Source organism: Dermacentor silvarum, chromosome 3, assembly GCF_013339745.2.
Source record: "Dermacentor silvarum isolate Dsil-2018 chromosome 3, BIME_Dsil_1.4, whole genome shotgun sequence".
Lineage (NCBI taxonomy): Eukaryota > Metazoa > Arthropoda > Arachnida > Ixodida > Ixodidae > Dermacentor > Dermacentor silvarum.
In genome coordinates, this window is record NC_051156.1 from 111,696,539 (window position 1) to 111,715,343 (window position 18,805).

An 18,805-nucleotide genomic window follows, 5' to 3' on the forward strand; every position below is an offset into this window, starting at 1 on the left:
ATATACTTTTTTTAAATCTTGATATCTGCATAACTCTTTATACGGTAAAAAAACTCGTAAAATTACGTAATCGTGCACAAATTCGAGCCATTTGAATATTCCAAACTAAGTCTGTCTCAAAATAGACTCCAAGGTGCTTGACACTTTTCGCATGCTCTACAGGGGCACAAACACGGTCTAAGCAATCAGAACCGTGAAGGAAGAGAGGTTGACTTTTACAAGAGCATTTAATGGATTTCTAAAACATACCAATGGCGTTTTCCGCGCCCTTACTTTAATACGTTTTCCGAAACCACTTCATCGCAATTTTTTATGTCGCTTTGAAGTAAAGGGGCAGCTGCTTTGCACTGCATGTGCTTAGAAGCAAGCAACGTATCATCTGCATACATGAAATAGTTACCTGTTCCAAGTCACAAACGTACAGATTAAAAAGAAGCGGAGACAGAACTAAACCCAGCGGAACCCCTGCGTTAAGATACCGCAAATAACTCTTTTGGTCACCAATAAAATGTCAGACCTATTTATAAGTAGTTTTGTATAAATGTTTCGAAATCTCCACGATATCCGCAATTTTGTAGTTTAGCACATAGGATATTGTGGCTTACCGAACCGAAAACGTTAGATATATCTAAGAAAAGACCACAGGCTACCTGGTTAAGTTCAAATGTTTGATATAGAAAGTCCGACAGTTATTCAAAAAGCCCATGCGTGCTTCTACGAGACACGAAGCCATACTGGGAAGATGATAAGATGTTATATTTCAAGATTTACCACTCAATTGTTTCAAGCACATATCTGTGCAAGAGTTGCGCTAGGAAAAGAAGAACAGAGATGGGGTGATAGTTCTCCGGCTTCGATGCACCTACGCCTTAATAATAATCACCGGAGCTTGGCAGACCAGCTGATTTGCTCACCTCTCGGGGAAGTCCAATCTCTGAGCTTTCTTCCTATAATAATCTATCTCACTCTCTCTCGTGCAATCGTTTTAAGGAGCTATTCATAGGCGGTCAGAGCTGCTGATCAATCCTTTATCGCTTAGTGCAGCCTATCACTTCTCCGATCGGGTGGTGGTTACTGAGGGGGGCCGCAGCAAGAGCACGATTAAATCTGGCGATCGAAGGCGGAAATGTTTCGCCTGAGCGTCACTTGAAATGTTACTGGTGTGTTACCACAAGCCCATCATTCCAGTATTTCTTAGGAATGCAAGAAGAAGACGAGGTTTCTTAGAGGGTTATACCGGACCCTTCTGGAACACAAAGGGTAGCAAGCATGCATGCGGAAGGTCCTTTATTTTCAGGTTAACAAACAGAGCGCCCCTTTCATCTCGGTATTTTGGGAAAGACAACAGAGAGTTTTCAGAGTATCCTGTCTCTTCGCGTGCATTGCACATTGGAGAATCGACACACCCCATTTGAAATTATCCTGCTGTTGTATTCGCAGATCCTATCTTGTGAGCAAAGTGTTCGTAGGTTCCAAAACAGCCCATCTCTCTACTGATAACATCACGCGAGTTTTCTGTGCCGCTGCTGATGTCTTCGCACAAAAAAACGGTTGAATAGCATCGAAGAAAAGCGTGAATGCTAATTCTTAGCGATGACAGACAAGGCATATACGAATATATGCAGGGCTGCAGAAGACGCTTTACAAGAGCCAGTGCAGCTTGCTCTATTTGCTCTATTTGTGCACTGCTAATAAAAGTGGGTGGAAAGTAAATTTAAAGTAGTCGATGACTCTTTAGCAATTGCTGAAATATATTCCGTGGGGCTGTTTTGGTAAAAATATATCATAACACTTTTTTTAATTGTAATTAGAATCGGCCACTTTCTTGCTCTAACGTGTAGAAGCCTTGCTAGGAGGTGGGGTGGCAACCGTGTTGCATTCGAAATCTCGAAGGGCACTTTGGCTATCGCTGCAAAGAATAATTGCCTGTGTTTAAAGGGATACGGACACAAAATCTGAAAATTTTACGAAAATACTGAAAATGAATCTTCAGTGTGTGATTACACCGAAAAGAAGTAGTCAATTAGCTCATTTTTGAGCTGATGGCTTTATTTCTTGCGTTTTTGTGATCGCGCGCCTCGCCGCCCGATCCGCGGTCATTCGAAGTGCGCCAATGCCGCCATCGCGAGCATGGATTCCAGTTCTGGTGCGTCTACCAGCGATGAGTACACGTTTGAAGACGAGGATCATTCCAACTTGGCAAGAAATATTACCGCTTACGGTTACGAGCCTTCCGCGTCCAGTAACGAAGAAGAGCAGGCGGCCGTGGAGGTGCCAGTCAGGTTTTCGCGAACCGTAGCGCGAAGATTTCGCTCTGCACCAGACACTTATGCAAGAATTATTGGTCCTTTCCGGGTGTGAATTTTCGGCAATGGCGTATTCGTGTTGCTGCCGAAGATTTACACCAGCAGCAAAGTAGAATACACTTGGTTACTGCAATATTAGCTGTTTTTGTCTGTTTCAGGTCAGCGCTACCAGGTGGCAGCACCATAAGGCCGCTCACGTTTGCGGTTCCACCCGAACGCCCCAACGCCTGCGCTTTCCCGATTAGCAGACAAGCTAAAGCTCTCTAATAGGCAGGTATCCTAAATTTACGCACACACTCGTCTCTGGGAAACGTGTGCGACGGCGTTTCACGACCCACGATTCCGTTATAACAGCAATGTCTGAGCATTTCCTTCCGCCGCGAAAAACGCGTAAGTACAGAGCGACGACCGCGGGAAGCCTCATGTAAGACGCACCACCTGCGTGGAGCGCCGACGGGGATAATGTTTCAGACGGACCACGTGCGAAGATCGCCGAAAAGGATTAAACAAACGCTGCAAGGGACCGACGCCCCCGGAAGCACTGCGACGGCTGTGGCCGACCTTGGCCGCGGGTGGGTGTTATGACGTCAAATTTCCGCTTCTTCCGCGGCCGCTTGGAGGCAAGGTGCAACAAAAAATCGCCAAAGAAGATGTTTCTGGGTCTTTTTTTTTTTCAAAGCAGCTTGTTGTATTCGTCATTTTCAACAGTTCGACTTTTGTTTCGATGCAAAAAACCACCCACCAACTTTTGTGCCCGTATCCCTTTAATGGAGGGTGGTAAACGCAACTCTGGCGTACTTTCGAGCGTCCACGTGTGTGTGTTTCTAAACTGTCTGGTCATCGAGCAGCGCGGGACTTTGCAATTACGGCGCACATGGCCAGTTCCACGGTAACGCAACCACTGTATCGGGTGCCACCGTTCCACCACAGAGGCAGTTCATCAGCAATGCTTGTTTCATGAGGCAGGTCATCTACCTGCGTTCCATACTTTGAGGAGCACTGAACGTGTTGTGGACCTATTTTATCTCACACCGTGGGCTCCCCAACTTTCTATTTAATTTCTGCAACGGTGCTTGCGTTTTCCTTCAGCAAGTACAAACCTTCTACTCAAGCAAACATACATGAAGCACTTATAAGCTTGTTTGGTCTTGGTTTCATATTATTTGATATCAAGCCATAACATAAGTAAGTAGATAAGCAATTGAATCAATTAAACTGAAAAGTATCTTGATGTCATGATGAAAGTTTAATTCCAGAATAATTATTGGCAAAGGGTCGAAGACAGCTTGCAGCCTCACCAGTTGTAAATTCACGTGCTCGAGTACTTCTCTACTTAGTTCAAGTGTTCTGTGAACTGCTGAAATGTACCTTGTTGCTTTTAATAGGGTGGACTTCGAAGCGTTGTGTGGGCGGACTGCATACAGGCTGCTGTCATGATAGCCTCGCCAATCGTAATCATCGCTAAGGTCTTCTACGATTCTCACCGTGTAAGCCAGCCGCTGAGACCACTTAGTGACTTCAACGTCACTACGTACATGTTACGGTAAGAAACTGTTATGTCTAAATATATTTACACGTTTCCTGGCTTTTCACATATTCGCTTATAATGAAAGTTGGCATTCTTTCTTCTATGCTCTAGCAAGCATTGCGCCTCTTGTTGTTAGCCAACCATTTGCAGATTTCGTCACAACAGGTAACCCAACGTGTCCCCCATTTTTTCTTCGTAAAAAAGCTACGTTGCTTTCACAATCTTGAGATGGAGAATAGTGTACTCTATAGGAACAATGGAGAGAAAGCCCGCTATGTCCCAATATAAAGCAGCAGAAAAGAAAACCAGAAGGAATAGTTTTGTGAAAATGATATCGAAACTAATGAGCATATTTTGTTACAAGAGAAATTAGGCATCTAGGGAGAAATGTGGAAACATGACATTTGATCGAGGCTTTATGATTGAAGGCCAGTAGGGAAAATATAAATAGTAGCGGCTGTGGAGATTATTTAAAAGAGGGTGGAAGATTGTTGGGGAGAAAAATGGATAACCCGCAATAAAGTGAACTTTCTACAAAAGGATAACGTAGCCTAGAGTATAAAGATATTCAGAGATGCATATGCAGCAGAGACAGAAGGTATGCTTATATCATTATCATAATAAGTAGATATGCAGCTTCCCTTAAATTTTTTATTCGGGGATTTTGCATGCCAAAACCACGATTTGATTATGAGGCACGCCGTAGTGGGGGACGCCGGAATCATTTTGGCCACGTGGAGTTCCATAACGCGCACGTAATGCACAGGCGTTTATTGCATTTCACCCCAATCCAAATGCGGTCGCCCTGGCCGGGATTTGATCTCGAAACCTCGTGCTTGGCAGCGCAATGCCATAGCCACTGCGGGTCCTCCTTCAAGTACACGAACCGAAGATCCTAGCAGGAATAATGCGCTCGCTCACCTGCCTTTAGAATTCAGGTGCCACGCCGATCAGTGCATCAGAATTGCTAGATTGTTTGATTCTGAGTGCAAAAAAAAATTAAGTTGAAACGATTAAAAAAAAGCATGCAATTCTTGATGAAAACAGGGTGGGCCAGTTGCCATTGCTAATGCAGAAATTTGTCGGCCTTCGAGCCACGCGATATATCTATCCTGCGGTCAAATATGCGTGACGAAATAACATGTAAATACTCGTACATGCGCGGGAATTGGACTTCCGGGAACGACAATGCTAGAAAGAATGAAGTTTCTGTTTTGGAAAAATTGCTTACAATACGTGCATAAGTGTCATTACCACAAACTATTTAGAAGTCTTTTTGAAGTCACGCGAAAGTATTCCTGTCATACCCAACCTACTTAACAGTGCGATAGTTTTGAGTAGGTAACGTGGCCACGCGCTCCTGTTCCTGTTCCAGTATTCCTGAATTATTTTGTATGTTAGAATGAGTGAACTACAGCATAGCCATTTATCGAATGGACATTTAGAACAAAGGCACGAGCTCACTTTACAGTTTCTGATAACCGGGTTTGGACGAAACTATGTGCCGTGCGTAATATATTCCGAATTTATATTGTTTTCGGGGCACCGCAGCCTCTAAAAAACTTGGTGAAGAATAAGAGGAATACCTCCTTTATCAATGCATTTGTAATGCTCCTGCACGTTCTGCACAGGAATGATTTCGACGTCACCACCGATGAGAATATGTGGACTGCACTGTTGGCGTGCCTACCCTTCTCCCTTGTACGCGTGGGATATGACCAAATGGCTGTCCAAAGGTTTATGGCTGCCAGGACCGCCCGTGGAGCTAAAAGGTGTCTGCCTTTATTCTTTTGTGTTTGGTACTAGCGCAGAAACGTAGGTCCTATGCCAGCACTTACGCAGTGGGTACCCTTTGTTGCAGGATAGCCATCGGAGGAGGACTGATGGTGTTCATGTTCTTTGTACTCGTTGGATTCACCGCCATAGCCGTAATCTACTGGTTCAGAGACTGTGACCCTCTACTCTCTGGCTCCATCTCTAACTACGATCAGGTTAGTGAAATCTTCTGTTTTGAGTAACGTGCTACATTGGGAAAAAAAAGCTGGGGCAGCTTCACATTAGTGGTGCGAAGACTGAGCAAACAGCGAACTTGGCGACCCCGCCTAGCTTTATGTCGGTTCGGCCAAGTTTTTGCAAGGTTATGCTTCGAGACTCGGTTACGTTTTGCGCAAGATCACGGAGCAATCACCACTCGGTCATTAAAGTATCTGGGCGCTTCTCGACCCTTCTGTACGCTCAAATGCTTTTGCTTGGTTTCGCTGGCTCGTAACCGCGGATCCTCTGAGAATCATCGACGTTTCGCCGCCGCTTCGGCGGTGCTATACTCGGGATCCGACCGAAGTCATCTCACTCGCTCTCGAGTAGCGGCGAGGCGGCTTTCGCGCTGCGCTTCCTCTTCTTCGGGAGTGACACCCTTATTCGGCCGCCCCATCTTCGCGGCGAAGTGCTCGGCGTGGAGACGGCGGGGCTTTGGTTTCGCCGCAGCGGCGACGTGGAGGTATATATCTCGTGGGTCGCTGCAGTGACGTCACGGCTTATCTGCGCCTCTGCGCAGCCGCGGCAACCACTCCGCACGTCGCGGTGACGTCATGGCTCGGCAAAGCTAAGGCGAAGTGATGCGGCACGCGCGTTGATGTCACGGCCCACGCAGCTGTGGCGAGGCTCGGCGCGGTCGGCGCAGCTGGGGCGAAGCGTTGCTAGGCAGCGCATGGTGACGTAATCACCAGGAGGAAGCTTTGCGGCATATTCTCGACAGAACATCCTCGAGCTTTAACAGCTTCGCTAGTTCACAGGGGTATGTGCCATTGCGCTTGGACCCTTTCTGCACTACCTGCAGGGTCGGCCCACAATTTTTGATCGCACTACGCAGCCTGACCAAGAGATTAAACAGCTCCGCTGTTAAAAAGGTCGCCGTTTCGCCTGAAAGGCAAAGCATGAATTGCGATAGCAAATTTACTAGTAGAGTATACGGAGTAAGGATAGTAATTTTATTGGCTGCATAAACTTAGACGCATTCGTTTACTAATTCAATTAACTAAGGTCCCTGTATTTTTCAAAGGTAGCGCAAACTTCTCTCCGCGCCGTTTCCTCCTCGCCCCTCCCTCACGGCTGCCATTAAGGCTCGTTCACACCGGAGGCGCAGCGGCAAAGCGGCCAAGCGGGCTTTTCAAAGCGGCGAGGCGGCGACCGCGCGGGCCTGTTCAGACCAGACGGCTTGCCTGGCTGCCCGCGCCGCCGAGGAGGCGGAGCATCGAGCTCTTTCGCGGGGGACGTGTCGCCATCTCGTGGCACCGGTCGACCGCCCGTGCCCAGATCTCGCGCCGAGATACACCAGCGCCACCGTCGTCTGGCGTTCTGATTGGCTGCGGCAAAGCGGCGAGCTTGGGCGGGCGGCAAAAAATCAGTCCGGGGGCGATCGGACTAGCCGCCTCGTTTTCCGCCCGCTTTCGCCGCCTGGAGAGGAGGTTTTCCCCGCTTTGCCGCTTGGCCGCTTGGTCGCTTTGCCGCTCCGCCTCCGGTGTGAACGAGCCTTTAGTGAGCGAATCGCGCGGCCGCTACCGCCCGCTTCATTTGTATCGCAGGCGGCGGGTTGAATCGCTTGCTTGAAAACGCCACTGTTCTGGGCGCATTTTCACAAGGCTGTTCGTACGTAAAATATCTACGTAACATATGTAGTACCTTCAATTATTAGTAGAATCTGCGTCGCTCAGACGAGGAAAACGAAAGGTAGAAGTAGTTAAACGCAATCCTAAGCAGTCTTTACTACTGCTAATTGTTTCTCGGAATCGAATGGTGTTCTCTTTACCTGACACATTTACGCAAACAAAGAGCTAAATCAAACTATGCACACACAACATAGCGGATACATTTATGTGTTAAATACCCGCAACGTGTTTTTTTATTTCAAAAATGCATCCGCGTGCTTTTCATTCCCTCTCAGTTATATGCCTTGGTTGCCTGTGCGCGCGCACTTTCTGTGTTTTGCTTTTTAATGGGAGACTCTTCCAATATGCTCATTTTATGAGAAGTCATGCTGGTATTCATATTGCCGAAATGCGCCCTTTTGTTCGCCGCAGAGCATAAACCGGGACTTTTTCTCTTCTTTTACTCAGTCGTTGCTGATGGTGAACTTGCGAACGCACCCACTTTCCCGCGTTCATCACTAACTGGTTGAGAACAGCGATCAGAACCTCCGTCAGTAATGACCTCCCTCGGTGGCAGTCAAACTTCTTTCTTCCAATGTGGTGGATTCATATCGATCGCCGTTTGAGGTGTCGTTTACCACAAGGGACCGTAAACAGCTTGCCCTCCCCCCCCCCCCCTCCTCCCCCCCTGGCAATGCTATTCGAACATCCCACAGCACAGCAAGTCGGCCTCGTGCTGCAGCCGAGCGCGTCTTCAAAAATGTAAAAAACTTACGCTCACGCACAGCGCACATTTGTCCCGGTGTTTCTAACGCTCACTAATGGCACCGCAACGAAAGCCGCGCGGTTTATTCGTCACATGTCAAGCCTCGTCCAATGGGAGAGCGATAAACCGCGAAGAAGTCAGGAGACGGGTAGAGGGCATGGAGGAAATTCTCCTTTCCTATTTTAATAATGGTTTGCGCTACCTTTGCAACATACAGGGCCCTTACAATTAACAAGCAAAGTGTCAGCGCGCTCAAGTAAACATGAATAGATCACACTCGATTAACGCAGACAAGCACTGTCAAAACGCTGTCGTGAACAAGCACGGCCGGAGCAGTGACCGAAGGTTCAAAAAAAGTTCGTGTGGTCTATCGCTTCAACTGAAACTGAGCGGCGAAAGCACAGTGCATACAAAGGTCAGAGCCGTGTGGAGATCGCTTTCAAGATACGATGCGCGCAATAGCCGTCAGCTGGGCAAAGTACAAGTATGCAGTTCCTGGCAGAATAGAAGCCGCGCAACCTCGCTCCCATGCTACCTTCCCCCTTTCCTCGTTTCGCGAGGGAGATCGAGTCACCAGTTCCCCTTGAACCCGGTCGCAAGATATGCATTTAGTTCCGTAGCTAAACGTTGCCTCCCCTCTCTTCCTGCCTCCCTCTCTCCCTTCTTCCCATCCCCCCACGGCCTTTCGCCCCACCGGCTCTCCCTCGTGCGTTCGCTCTCGGTGAAAGCGCACGTCCCTCGCGCGCTTTCACTCGCTCATACAGCATACGGCGCGTGCCGACCAGTTTATCGTCGTTGGACCATATTGACCCTTTTCGCGGCTATCCCGTGGGCGCTGCCATGTTTGATCACGTGGTGACGCGTCCATTGCTTGCCTCAACTGCTCCGTTGCCTCCTTGTTTACAATGGAAGTGTATGACGCCGGCGCGGGTTAGAAAACAACTGTTTCGGGAGATATCGTAGACAGTGACTGAGTGGACGACACGAAGCTTTGGACACAGCTTCAGAGAACATGTGAAAGCGCTTTCGGAGCTGATTAAGCTACGTCCAAACGGCGCGAGCAGCGTATGGTGCTTGCTCTAAAAGCGGGGATAAATATGTATTTCAAGCTATCCAAACTTTCCGCTCATGAATTGAATCAGGATTAGCGTGTTTTGCTCTTCGTTCTTTATTTGGCAAATATTTTGAAGCAGCGGCTTGTCAAGTTTCTGACTCAGTAAGGTTCCTCGGTGGGGTCACTATCTGATAATTTTCTGCCAAATCGCTCGTGGGTGTGTTCAGTTTCGTTAGATTTGTTCTTGCTGCACACAAGGCTTGAAACGTAGCTGTTCTGTACATTGTAATACCTTGTGGGAAAATGTATTTTCTCTTGTGGACCATCAGCTTCGACCATTCGTGCGCTATCGGTGTAGTACCGTCACTTATTGTGCGTATACAGTGCGCATATATTCAAGTGGTCGCCCATTCAATTATTCTTGGCACGTTGGCGAAAGTGTAGGTATAAGCGTTCTTGCTGGTTGGGGTAGATGTGTGTAGATACTGTGCGCGAAACCTGCAATGACAGAAAGCGGCGCTACTCCCGTTATAATTGTTTGGCGAGCGGTACTCACTCTTGCCGACGTACCAGGGCTGAAGCTCTTCCTTTGAAGGTTAGCAATACCACGTTGGCGGATGAACAAATCTGTGTATCCTCGAGGAAAGCCGTACACCTCGAAGTGCCGGGAACATGTACGGACAATTGTAGCAGCGGTCCGCGAACTTGGCCCCACATATTCATTACATTCCTTAATATGCCAGTCACTATTTTTGCAGCCAACTACGGCACACGTATTTAATCCTCAGGATTCAAACCAGCATGAATGGAGCACAGTGCGTTAGCGAAAACTCAGTTGCATTTCCGACAACTGATCGCACAAAAGTTAGGTAGAAGCGGTAATGCTTTAGTATTCGTGCGCGGTCGCTCAGGAGACGTATGGCGCGCCGCCGTAAGCGCCATCTCGTTTCTCTACAACAAACTGCTCCGCGAAAAGGGTCAATACGGAACCTCAAGGCGATGACGACGGCGACGGAAGGAATGCGCTTGGAGAGTCCATATAATTGCTATCGCAATAAAGCGAACTATGTGGAAGGTTATTTTTTGACATGCATCAATACCGCGTTATCAAAACCGAGCGATGCGGGAGCGCAGAAAAGGTGGTGCCGCTATCATGTCAGGCCGAATTACCCCGTGAGAACATGCGCGAATGAACGTCTCGGTCAGTCCCGGCAGCTACTATACGGCACACTTAGCCCGGCAAGCGTGTACCGCTGGTGTCGGGTCAGAATTTGCCGCGGAATGCTATCATTCAAACTTAGCCCCACACTTCATTACGGGGCGATGCCGTCTGACGCGCAGCGGGACGTGCTAAGTCTCGATATTGCCTGGATCTGTCCTTCGATTTCGATTATGAATATCTCAAACTTCGTGCGCTTTTTGGGATTTCTAAAAAAATGAGTATGCCATAAATTACGACGACCTACAAGTTTTTCATATAAACAGCTACCCTGAAGTTGTAATTAACAGAGCTCTTATAATATTTTGTTACTCTTTTCAGAGTATCCTAAGTAGCGGTAAAGTATTTCCGCGCCGTCATAGAGCTCGTGATTGAAGTCGACAGGTGTCTCACTGTCATAAGCTTTTTATAAAAAAAATTGTATTGTCTAAGAAAAACGCCCTTACATATCGCCGACGCGACGCAGTGAAAATGAACAGGTAAGGTACCTATAACTACAGGTATGGAGAATCTATACCGCACAAGTGGTTGATGCGAGTGGTTTGCAGTGGATCTCAACATCCAGGAAGACGAAACGACAATATCGGGTGCCCAGAACGTGCCAGGCAAAACATAGTTAGACATTTTAGCCTACGGCGCTGTGAAATAGGAGCTATTGCGGTCCTACGTATTTTGTTCATAATGTTATCTTCCATGCTTCCAACTAATGTTACCTTGTGGTTTTCACCGTTGTTTTTATCAATTATTATTGAAAGGAAAATAGCATTTTTACAGCCAAAGAGCATCTGCAAACTTCTTTCAATAAAAATTGTTGCGAACTTTAGCAAATGCCACTAGACACACAGAAGGCAAATTTATTTTCTTGCTTTTAATGCGTTATCTGTTGTATGACTTACTATGTTTCAGATCCTTCCGTATTACTTAACAGAGAGCCTATCCGACGTGAAAACGCTACGGGGTCTGTTTCTGGCGGGAATACTTAGCGCGTCAACGAGGTGCGATTTTAAACACATTTGCTTTTGCTACATTAGGTAGTGCTAAGAAGCCCCAACTGACTAATATTTCGCCCACTTTGTCTATCGGAAGGGAAAGAACTGCAGCAGGTATTAGAAGGAATTAATTACTCAGTAATCAGAGGTATACGTAGCAAACTAAGAAATTTCGTGACTATAGAACACCAAACAGTGACTCTCAAAGCCGGGAACCTATGCAATGGGCTCCCGGCTTTGAGAGTCACTGTTTGACTCTCAAAGCCGGGAACAGATATGTTCTGGGGGCTCCCGGCTTTGAGAGTGACTGTTTGACTCTCAAAGCCAGGAACAGATTTGTTCTGTGGGCTCCCGACTTTGAGAGTCGCTGTTTGACTCTCAAAGCCGGGAACAGATATGTTCTGGGGGCTCCCGGCTTTGAGAGTGACTGTTTGACTCTCAAAGCCGGGAACAGATATGTTCTGGGGGCTCCCGGCTTTGAGAGTGACTGTTTGACTCTCAAAGCCAGGAACAGATTTGTTCTGTGGGCTCCCGGCTTTGAGAGTGACTGTTTGACTCTCAAAGCCGGGAACAGATATGTTCTGGGGGCTCCCGGCTTTGAGAGTGACTGTTTTACTCTCAAAGCCGGGAACAGATATGTTCTGGGGGCTCCCGGATTTGAGAGTGACTGTTTGACTCTCAAAGCCGGGAACAGATATGTTCTGGGGGCTCCCGGCTTTGAGAGTGACTGTTTGACTCTCAAAGCCGGGAACAGATATGTTCTGTGGGCTCCCGGCTTTGAGAGTGACTGTTTGACTCTAAAAGCCAGGAACAGATATGTTCTGAGTAGGAAAATTATTCTTCAAAGTGGGCGTGCATTCCTGACTGCTTTACGTCTTTGCGCTTGCTTACTCAGTGATTACAGGTATATATAGCAAAATAATATAAATTTGGTCATTAGAGACCACGACACATTAACTCTGCAATCTTGAGGCATGGGTCCTATGTCACCGACAGTGCTACCTGATCTACTGATAAAATATTATATACAAGATTATCATTGCATTCTTCAATATTCGACGTCTTTATGCTTCCAGCACTGTGTCATCGGTCGTGAATTCACACGCAGCTACAATCTACATGGACATTGTCGCACCCTACTTCGACTTGAGTAAGCGAAGAGCCGTCGTTCTGATGCGTATTTTAGGTAAGCAATACCACTTTCAAGATTCTTAAGAAATTGCTGTATTTGATCAAGTTGTATTGAAGCAATATTTTAGGAAAATTTACGAATAGCCCGGTCAAAGCGGATTTCGGATGCGTGCACTGTGATATTTGCGATTATTGTTTAGTCGGTGGCTCCCAGATCGAATTTCAAAACAGTGCATATTGACACGTAAATATCTTGATCTTTCTCGGGTGACCTCTTTAAACCGCCTAACAAATGTTAAACGTTACCGCTCGGTGCGGAACGCGCCTGCATGTATCAGAAGCTTCTCGAATTTCCTCGTTCATTCTATACGTTGCTGTTTTCACCGAAGCTTTTCAAATGTACACGAATTGCGTAGTAATTCCTGGAAGCTACGCGGACACCAGCGAGGGCACTAGATCCTTCGACGAGTCGACGCCTCCAACCCGGCGATCAAATTTTCGACAATCGCCGGCATCGCTCACCACTATCCTTGTGCTTGAACATTACTTGCTTTGCTTGGCATAAGTTTGCCCGCTAAATAGGTATATTTGTGACTCACAGCTTAGAGAATGGCATTTAACAAGAGCGGACGTTCCCATTGAACCCAGTGGCCCAACTGATTCTATCGAACTAAACCGCTAGCTTTAAAACCTATACCAGACTTCCGGTTTCGGTTTCAGGAGCGCGCGATTTGAAAGTTAGCTGGTACGCGTTTTACCATCTGCGCTGATCGGCACGGTATTTGTGTTTAACGCGACAGAGTCAAGGGCCCCGTGTAGCATAAAATTTGGTGTTGGTTTCGGCGTGGACGCCGGCGAAGTTTTCTGTAAGCGATAATTTCCGTATACATTTAGGCATATCTATATGCCATGCCTTGCTGTATGACATGCACTATAAAGCACTGCACGGGCTCGGGCTTACCCGAAAGCCCGGGCCCGGCCCGGCCCGTGGGCCGGGCCAGGCCGGGTAGAACAATTTTTTCACGAGCTCGGGCCGGGCTCGGGCACGGCGTGTGCTTTTTTACCCGGGCCTGGGCCGGGCTCGGGTTTTTTGAGGCGGGCCCGGGCCGGGCTCGGGCTTTCTGGTGGTGTGCATGTAACGTGCAGCGAGTTATTCTCGGGCGTCTCAACTCTGAAAAACATTATTTTTCGGTCTCGGGCCGGGTTCGGGCCGGGTTCGGGCCGGTTTCGAGTAGGGCTCTGACCGGGCTCGGGCCTAAGGTAAAGGGGTGGCGGCCGGGCCGGGCGGGTAACGTAGATTATTTCCGGGCCCGCGCCGGGCCCGGATCTCGCCATAAAAGTTTTGATCGGGCTCGGGCCCCAACGTAAAAACGGGCCCGGACCGGGCCCGGGCTGAAAAAATCGGACCGTGCAGTGCTCTAATGCAGGATATGCGGGTTATATTGCCACACCATTTTATTACTAAATTTGTTCATAATCCCCTTGTATTTCTTGACTAACTACTTCTTCGGAATTTTAAGAATGACAGCCCACAAGTAAATGTCATGAAACAAAACACCAACAGCGGATGCGGTTTACGTTAAATATTCTCAGACTGAAATATTAAGTGCAATGTAGTAACTTAAACCAGGAAATAATGTTTTTTTTTTCTTGCGCGGCTGTGCACCACCTCCGGGATCGTCCCGCGCAGGAGGCCGCGTTTGTACCGGAAAGCTCGCCTTCGTGCATGTTAGCGGCCAGCGTTTCCCGCTACACATAACGGTTACATAAGCAGATGTTGCCCGAAGCGTGAGAAGCTGTCGGGGATCTTTGAATGCTATCGAGTTCCACTCTTAAATGCGAAGCTTAAGCGTCCTCCAAATATTTTGCTTGTACAGCTCAACGGCGCGCGGTAATGATTAGGAATCGTTTTTCTTTAGTAAAAAAAAATACGATCACGAGCGATTCCTCCAAGCCTCCTTCGAATCTGTCCTCTTTTGAAAGTACAATTTCATAAAGTAGACGCAAGACGCCTTGGGCAATGAGAAAATGTTTATTTATGTCAATATGATGGCTTGTTCCTGGCTTTCGGTGCGCTCACACCATGTCGTGGCACCAGGTAAGCAGCAGTAGTTCTCGTACGAAGCTCCACCGGACGGCATCAGCTAGAAAGAGTAAATTAAAAGCATGAATTATTTTGGTATTTGGACCTTACGGGAAAACTGCATGGAGACAAAACGTGTGAAAGTAGTGAATGGGTGGCTTGAGAAAAATATACGGTTGCTCTCACTTTCATAGCAATCGATAGAACATGAAAGTGAAACGTGTCTTCACAGAAGCTGTCGCATGTTTGCTTCGTGAACTCACGGCCCCCTGCCGCGAAAGGTGCACGATTTGCGAGACGGCGACAGTGTTCTAGGTTTGCTTGGCGCGCGCCGTCCTGTTGGCGAGCGGGGTCCTGCTGTCGAGTCGCTTCGGCGAAGGTGCGAGCATTTTGGTCTTGGGCAGCGTCTGCATTTTGATCTTGGGCAGTGTCTTGGGCAGCCAGTAGAGTTGCGATGCACTCAACTTCAGGAATGCGAGTGGCAGAGTTAGCAGCCTTCGCCTAAAACGCGTGACGGTCTTCTGCTTCACGCTGGCGTGTCTCTCGCCGGTGCAAAGCGACATTCGTCCGTCCACATCGTTGCCTTTCGGCGCCGCTTAGAGCAACAGTTTTCTTGGTTGCCGCCATGGCAAGAGAAGCAGCAGGCGGCGTGTAAGCACATCTGATGCATGTTGAGGTTGCATCCCGTAGGCGATGCGGTGTCCCAGGGTAATTGAACGCGAAATACAAACCATGTGCGGAAACTGCGTCGTCACCTCAGAAGAAAGCCTACACCGCCCACACCCGGCTACACTGCGTTGGAGCCTCCGCTGCGGTGAGACTACCGAAGCGGTCACTGTCGGCGCAAGTTACTGTCATGAGACAGTACTCTGCTTTGCCGCTTGTAGATGGCGGTGCCATCCTTGTCAAAATCCGTCATATTTCTCCGTTCGCACCAACGTCACATTCGTTACGAGAAGTTTATGGTGGATCCCGGTACAAAACGGTGCGGTGTTACTAAAATCAATTCGCTTTTACACACATGGCGTAGCAAATACCCGACTCATACCAGACAATACTATACATAAAATATGAAGAAAACAGCAGATTTCCAAGCATTCCCTCATACCCGGGCCTGATTACTGCACAAATAAAGGGGTTACTGTACGTTTTCGACAAAACTTGGCCTCAGCCGATGCAATGGTATGCCACGTAGATGCAGGGGGCCACAACAGAGGCTTCCAGCCAGACCATGCTAGACACTCGCAAATTGCTTTGTAATTGCGCTCACGACAAATTCTTGGGCGCAAAGCTGATTTTCAGTGGCTCATAAGACGGAATTTTTGAGTTACACTTTCGGGTTTCTAACGCGAAAGGTTTAAGGACCCGGTGTGGTGGAAAGTCCGTTGTCGGCGTCCAGTGTCCTGTGAGCGAAAAAATATTTTCCTGTGAGCCCCTAAAATACTTTTACCAGTAAAGCTGCTCACACTTTACCTTACATTCTTTACAAGGTTATTCTTCAGAAATTTGAGAATGACAGCCCACAAACAAATGTCATGAAACGTTTAATCTTCTCAGACTGAAATATTAAAAGTGCGAAGCAATAATAGAACATCGGCATTCACAAGAGGCCGCGTTTATATCAGAAATCTCCTCTTCGTGCATGGCGTTCGCCGCCAGCGTTTCCAGGTAAACATTACGGTTACATAAGCTGCAGTTGCTGGGAAGCGTGAAAAGCAGTAAGTGATCTTCGAATGCTGCGGCGTTCCACAAGTAAAGGCGAAGCTTAAGCTCTCTCCTAACTATTTAGCTGCTCGGCGTTATCATTCACGCGTTCTGCCGTTGCAAGTAAGTCACTTCCGTTACCACTCTTGGCAATCGCTCGACCTGTTTCGACAAGCGTGAGTACCGAATGAAGGCATATGTAGTTTGGGGGGAGGGGTGCATAAAGAGCGTCACAAACCTGGCCGCGTAAGAATCAGTACTTGCGAAACTAACCGCATCACCACGGCCAAGACCCCTTTAGCTAACTGCGTAACAACGCCGGGTGCTGCCACCGTGCCTCAAAAGTACCCCAAATATTAACGAAATTAGTTACAATAACGTTAGGGATCAGAGAAAGTGCCACAAACTTGTCGCAGTAAGGTTCAGTACATGCGATACTAACTGCGTCACCACGGCCGAGCTTCGTTTCGCTAACTGCCTCACAACGCCGGGTGCTGCGAGTGTTGCCGTAAAGTAAACAAATAAGTTACAATAATGTTGGCGCTCATGGAAAGGCTCGCAAAACATCTCACAGTGCGATTCAATACACGCCAAACTGGCCCCAACCACCGAGTTGTTTTTCGCTAACTGCATCACAACGCTTGGTGGCCAGCGGTAAGCCTACATTGCTTGAAATGCAGCGCTGATTGCCAAGCAAAATTGGTTACCTTGCCGCAGTCTAATAGCGCAGTGGGGCCGTGTCGAAGCGGAGCAGGAACGCGAGTATGCGCTGGTACTCCAAGAAATCAGGCGACAACCCCGAAAAAAGATAAAGGCAGATGGGTCGCCGAACAGGCGAACGCTCAAACGCGCAGCCGGCCGGCCTCGCTCGCTTCGATGGCGTGTCTGGCACACGACGCATGCATCTGGCGCGTCTGTCGTGTTAACGGCTTGTCGATGAGCAACGCAAGGGAATTAAGTCGCCGAGTATAGGTTCATTTATGCGCAAAAGGTTTAAATGCGTAAGCATTTCTATGCTTACCCAACGATAAAAGCGTGCGTCGGTCGTCACGTAAGACGATCGTTTTTAAGATAGCGCCCGCAGCAGCGAGCGAATTCGCCTTCGTGCTGCCTCAAACTTCAACGCGAGATACGCGGCGAGAACAGGGAACACGCAAAGCTGTCTGCACTCGCCGCACTAAGCATACATCGCAGATCGCTTTCCAGATTGGGGCCCACGCGCCTTTCTTCCTAGCGAACTCCTTCGCGAGGACACAGAGCACACGAAGCTGTCAGCAGTCGGCGCTCTCTGTCGCCATCCCAGATCGCTTTCAAGATACGGCACTCGCGGCCGCGCCAGAGACATCCGCCGCGGGAGTTCGGTTCATAATGGCTTGATGCGTATCGATAAGGGGTTAAAGAGTCATAACAGCTAGCAATGAACGAAACGTCTTCAGTGCAGCTGGCACTGCCAGATCCAGTATTTTGCATGCGTCATCAATTCACCATAACCAGCAGTCCGCGTCGCCCCAACGCTGTTGTTTGTTCTGATCAGATCAAGTTTCATAACATTGATAAAGACACCGCGCTGCGTGAAGTAACTGGCACAATGGTTAGGCATACTTGGACAGCACAGATCTCTGGCGGTTGAAGAAAGCTTCGTATTTCGATCTTGCACGCTAGACACAGCCCGAAGACGCAGTTCTCCTTAAACCCCAACCACCCACGTTCTAGTGCTGCAGTACACGTTCAAGGAATGGGAATTATTCTGCGAAAACGCAAACACATTTTATGAGAGCCGAAAGCGGCATGAACAGACAAACATTCTAACGCCTAAAAAGTCTAATATCTAAAAAGTGAGAGTCTAAATTTCGAGAAAATTTACAGCAGAGTAACAATGTGGTTTGATAGAGAAGTTCAACAAAGATTATTGCCGTTTCTTGCTGCAATTATAGCTGCACTGGAAGAGCCCAGAAAATTTCTAATCCCGAGAATATGCTACTCTAGAGTTGTGACTAAAGGTGCCTTGATCTCGGTGGAATATAAAGTCTCCACGCTTTTAAGTATCTAGCCTACTGAAATATAAGTTTTTTAAAAAATATGTTCTTTCTTTTTTCCAGCGTTTGCCAGTGGTGTGATAATGACGCTTTTTGCGATAGCCGTGCCAGTGCTGGGATCGGCTATACGGGTACGTAGAGTTGGGCCCTACCCGTAGCTCTTTCGCGCGCGTCTTTCTCGCGGTTTCTTCACTGGTATTTATCTGGACGCAGCTGTTCATCGCCTTTTACTCATCCGCTTCGGGACCATTCGCCGGGCTCGTACTCCTTGCTATTTCGTCTCCGTGGATCAAGGCAAAGGCAAGTTTCTGCCAGTATCAAGTGAAGTGACCTGTCGCCGTTCCT

The 18,805-nt window shown here is 48.0% G+C and overlaps 2 protein-coding genes across 2 annotated transcripts in view; one reads left to right on the top strand and one right to left on the bottom strand.

The window, feature by feature from the left end:
• Positions 1-6,736, top strand: part of LOC119444675 (sodium-coupled monocarboxylate transporter 2) — a 31,025-nt gene extending 24,289 nt beyond the window's left edge. Inside the window, exons 4-6 of the mRNA XM_049664695.1 lie at positions 3,692-3,849; positions 5,696-5,825; positions 6,671-6,736. Coding sequence (XP_049520652.1) covers positions 3,692-3,849; positions 5,696-5,825; positions 6,671-6,736 — 354 coding nt within the window. The remainder of the gene's footprint in view (positions 1-3,691; positions 3,850-5,695; positions 5,826-6,670) is intronic.
• Positions 6,737-7,034: 298 nt separating this feature from the next.
• On the bottom strand, positions 7,035-15,639 carry LOC125944325 (uncharacterized). The gene is made up of 3 exons (XM_049664697.1): positions 15,589-15,639; positions 11,755-12,303; positions 7,035-7,196 (listed from the first exon to the last, which is right to left on the bottom strand). Exons 1-3 carry the CDS (start codon positions 15,637-15,639, stop codon positions 7,035-7,037), a joined length of 762 nt encoding a protein of 253 aa, XP_049520654.1.
• Between the last annotated feature and the right edge of the window lie 3,166 nt (positions 15,640-18,805).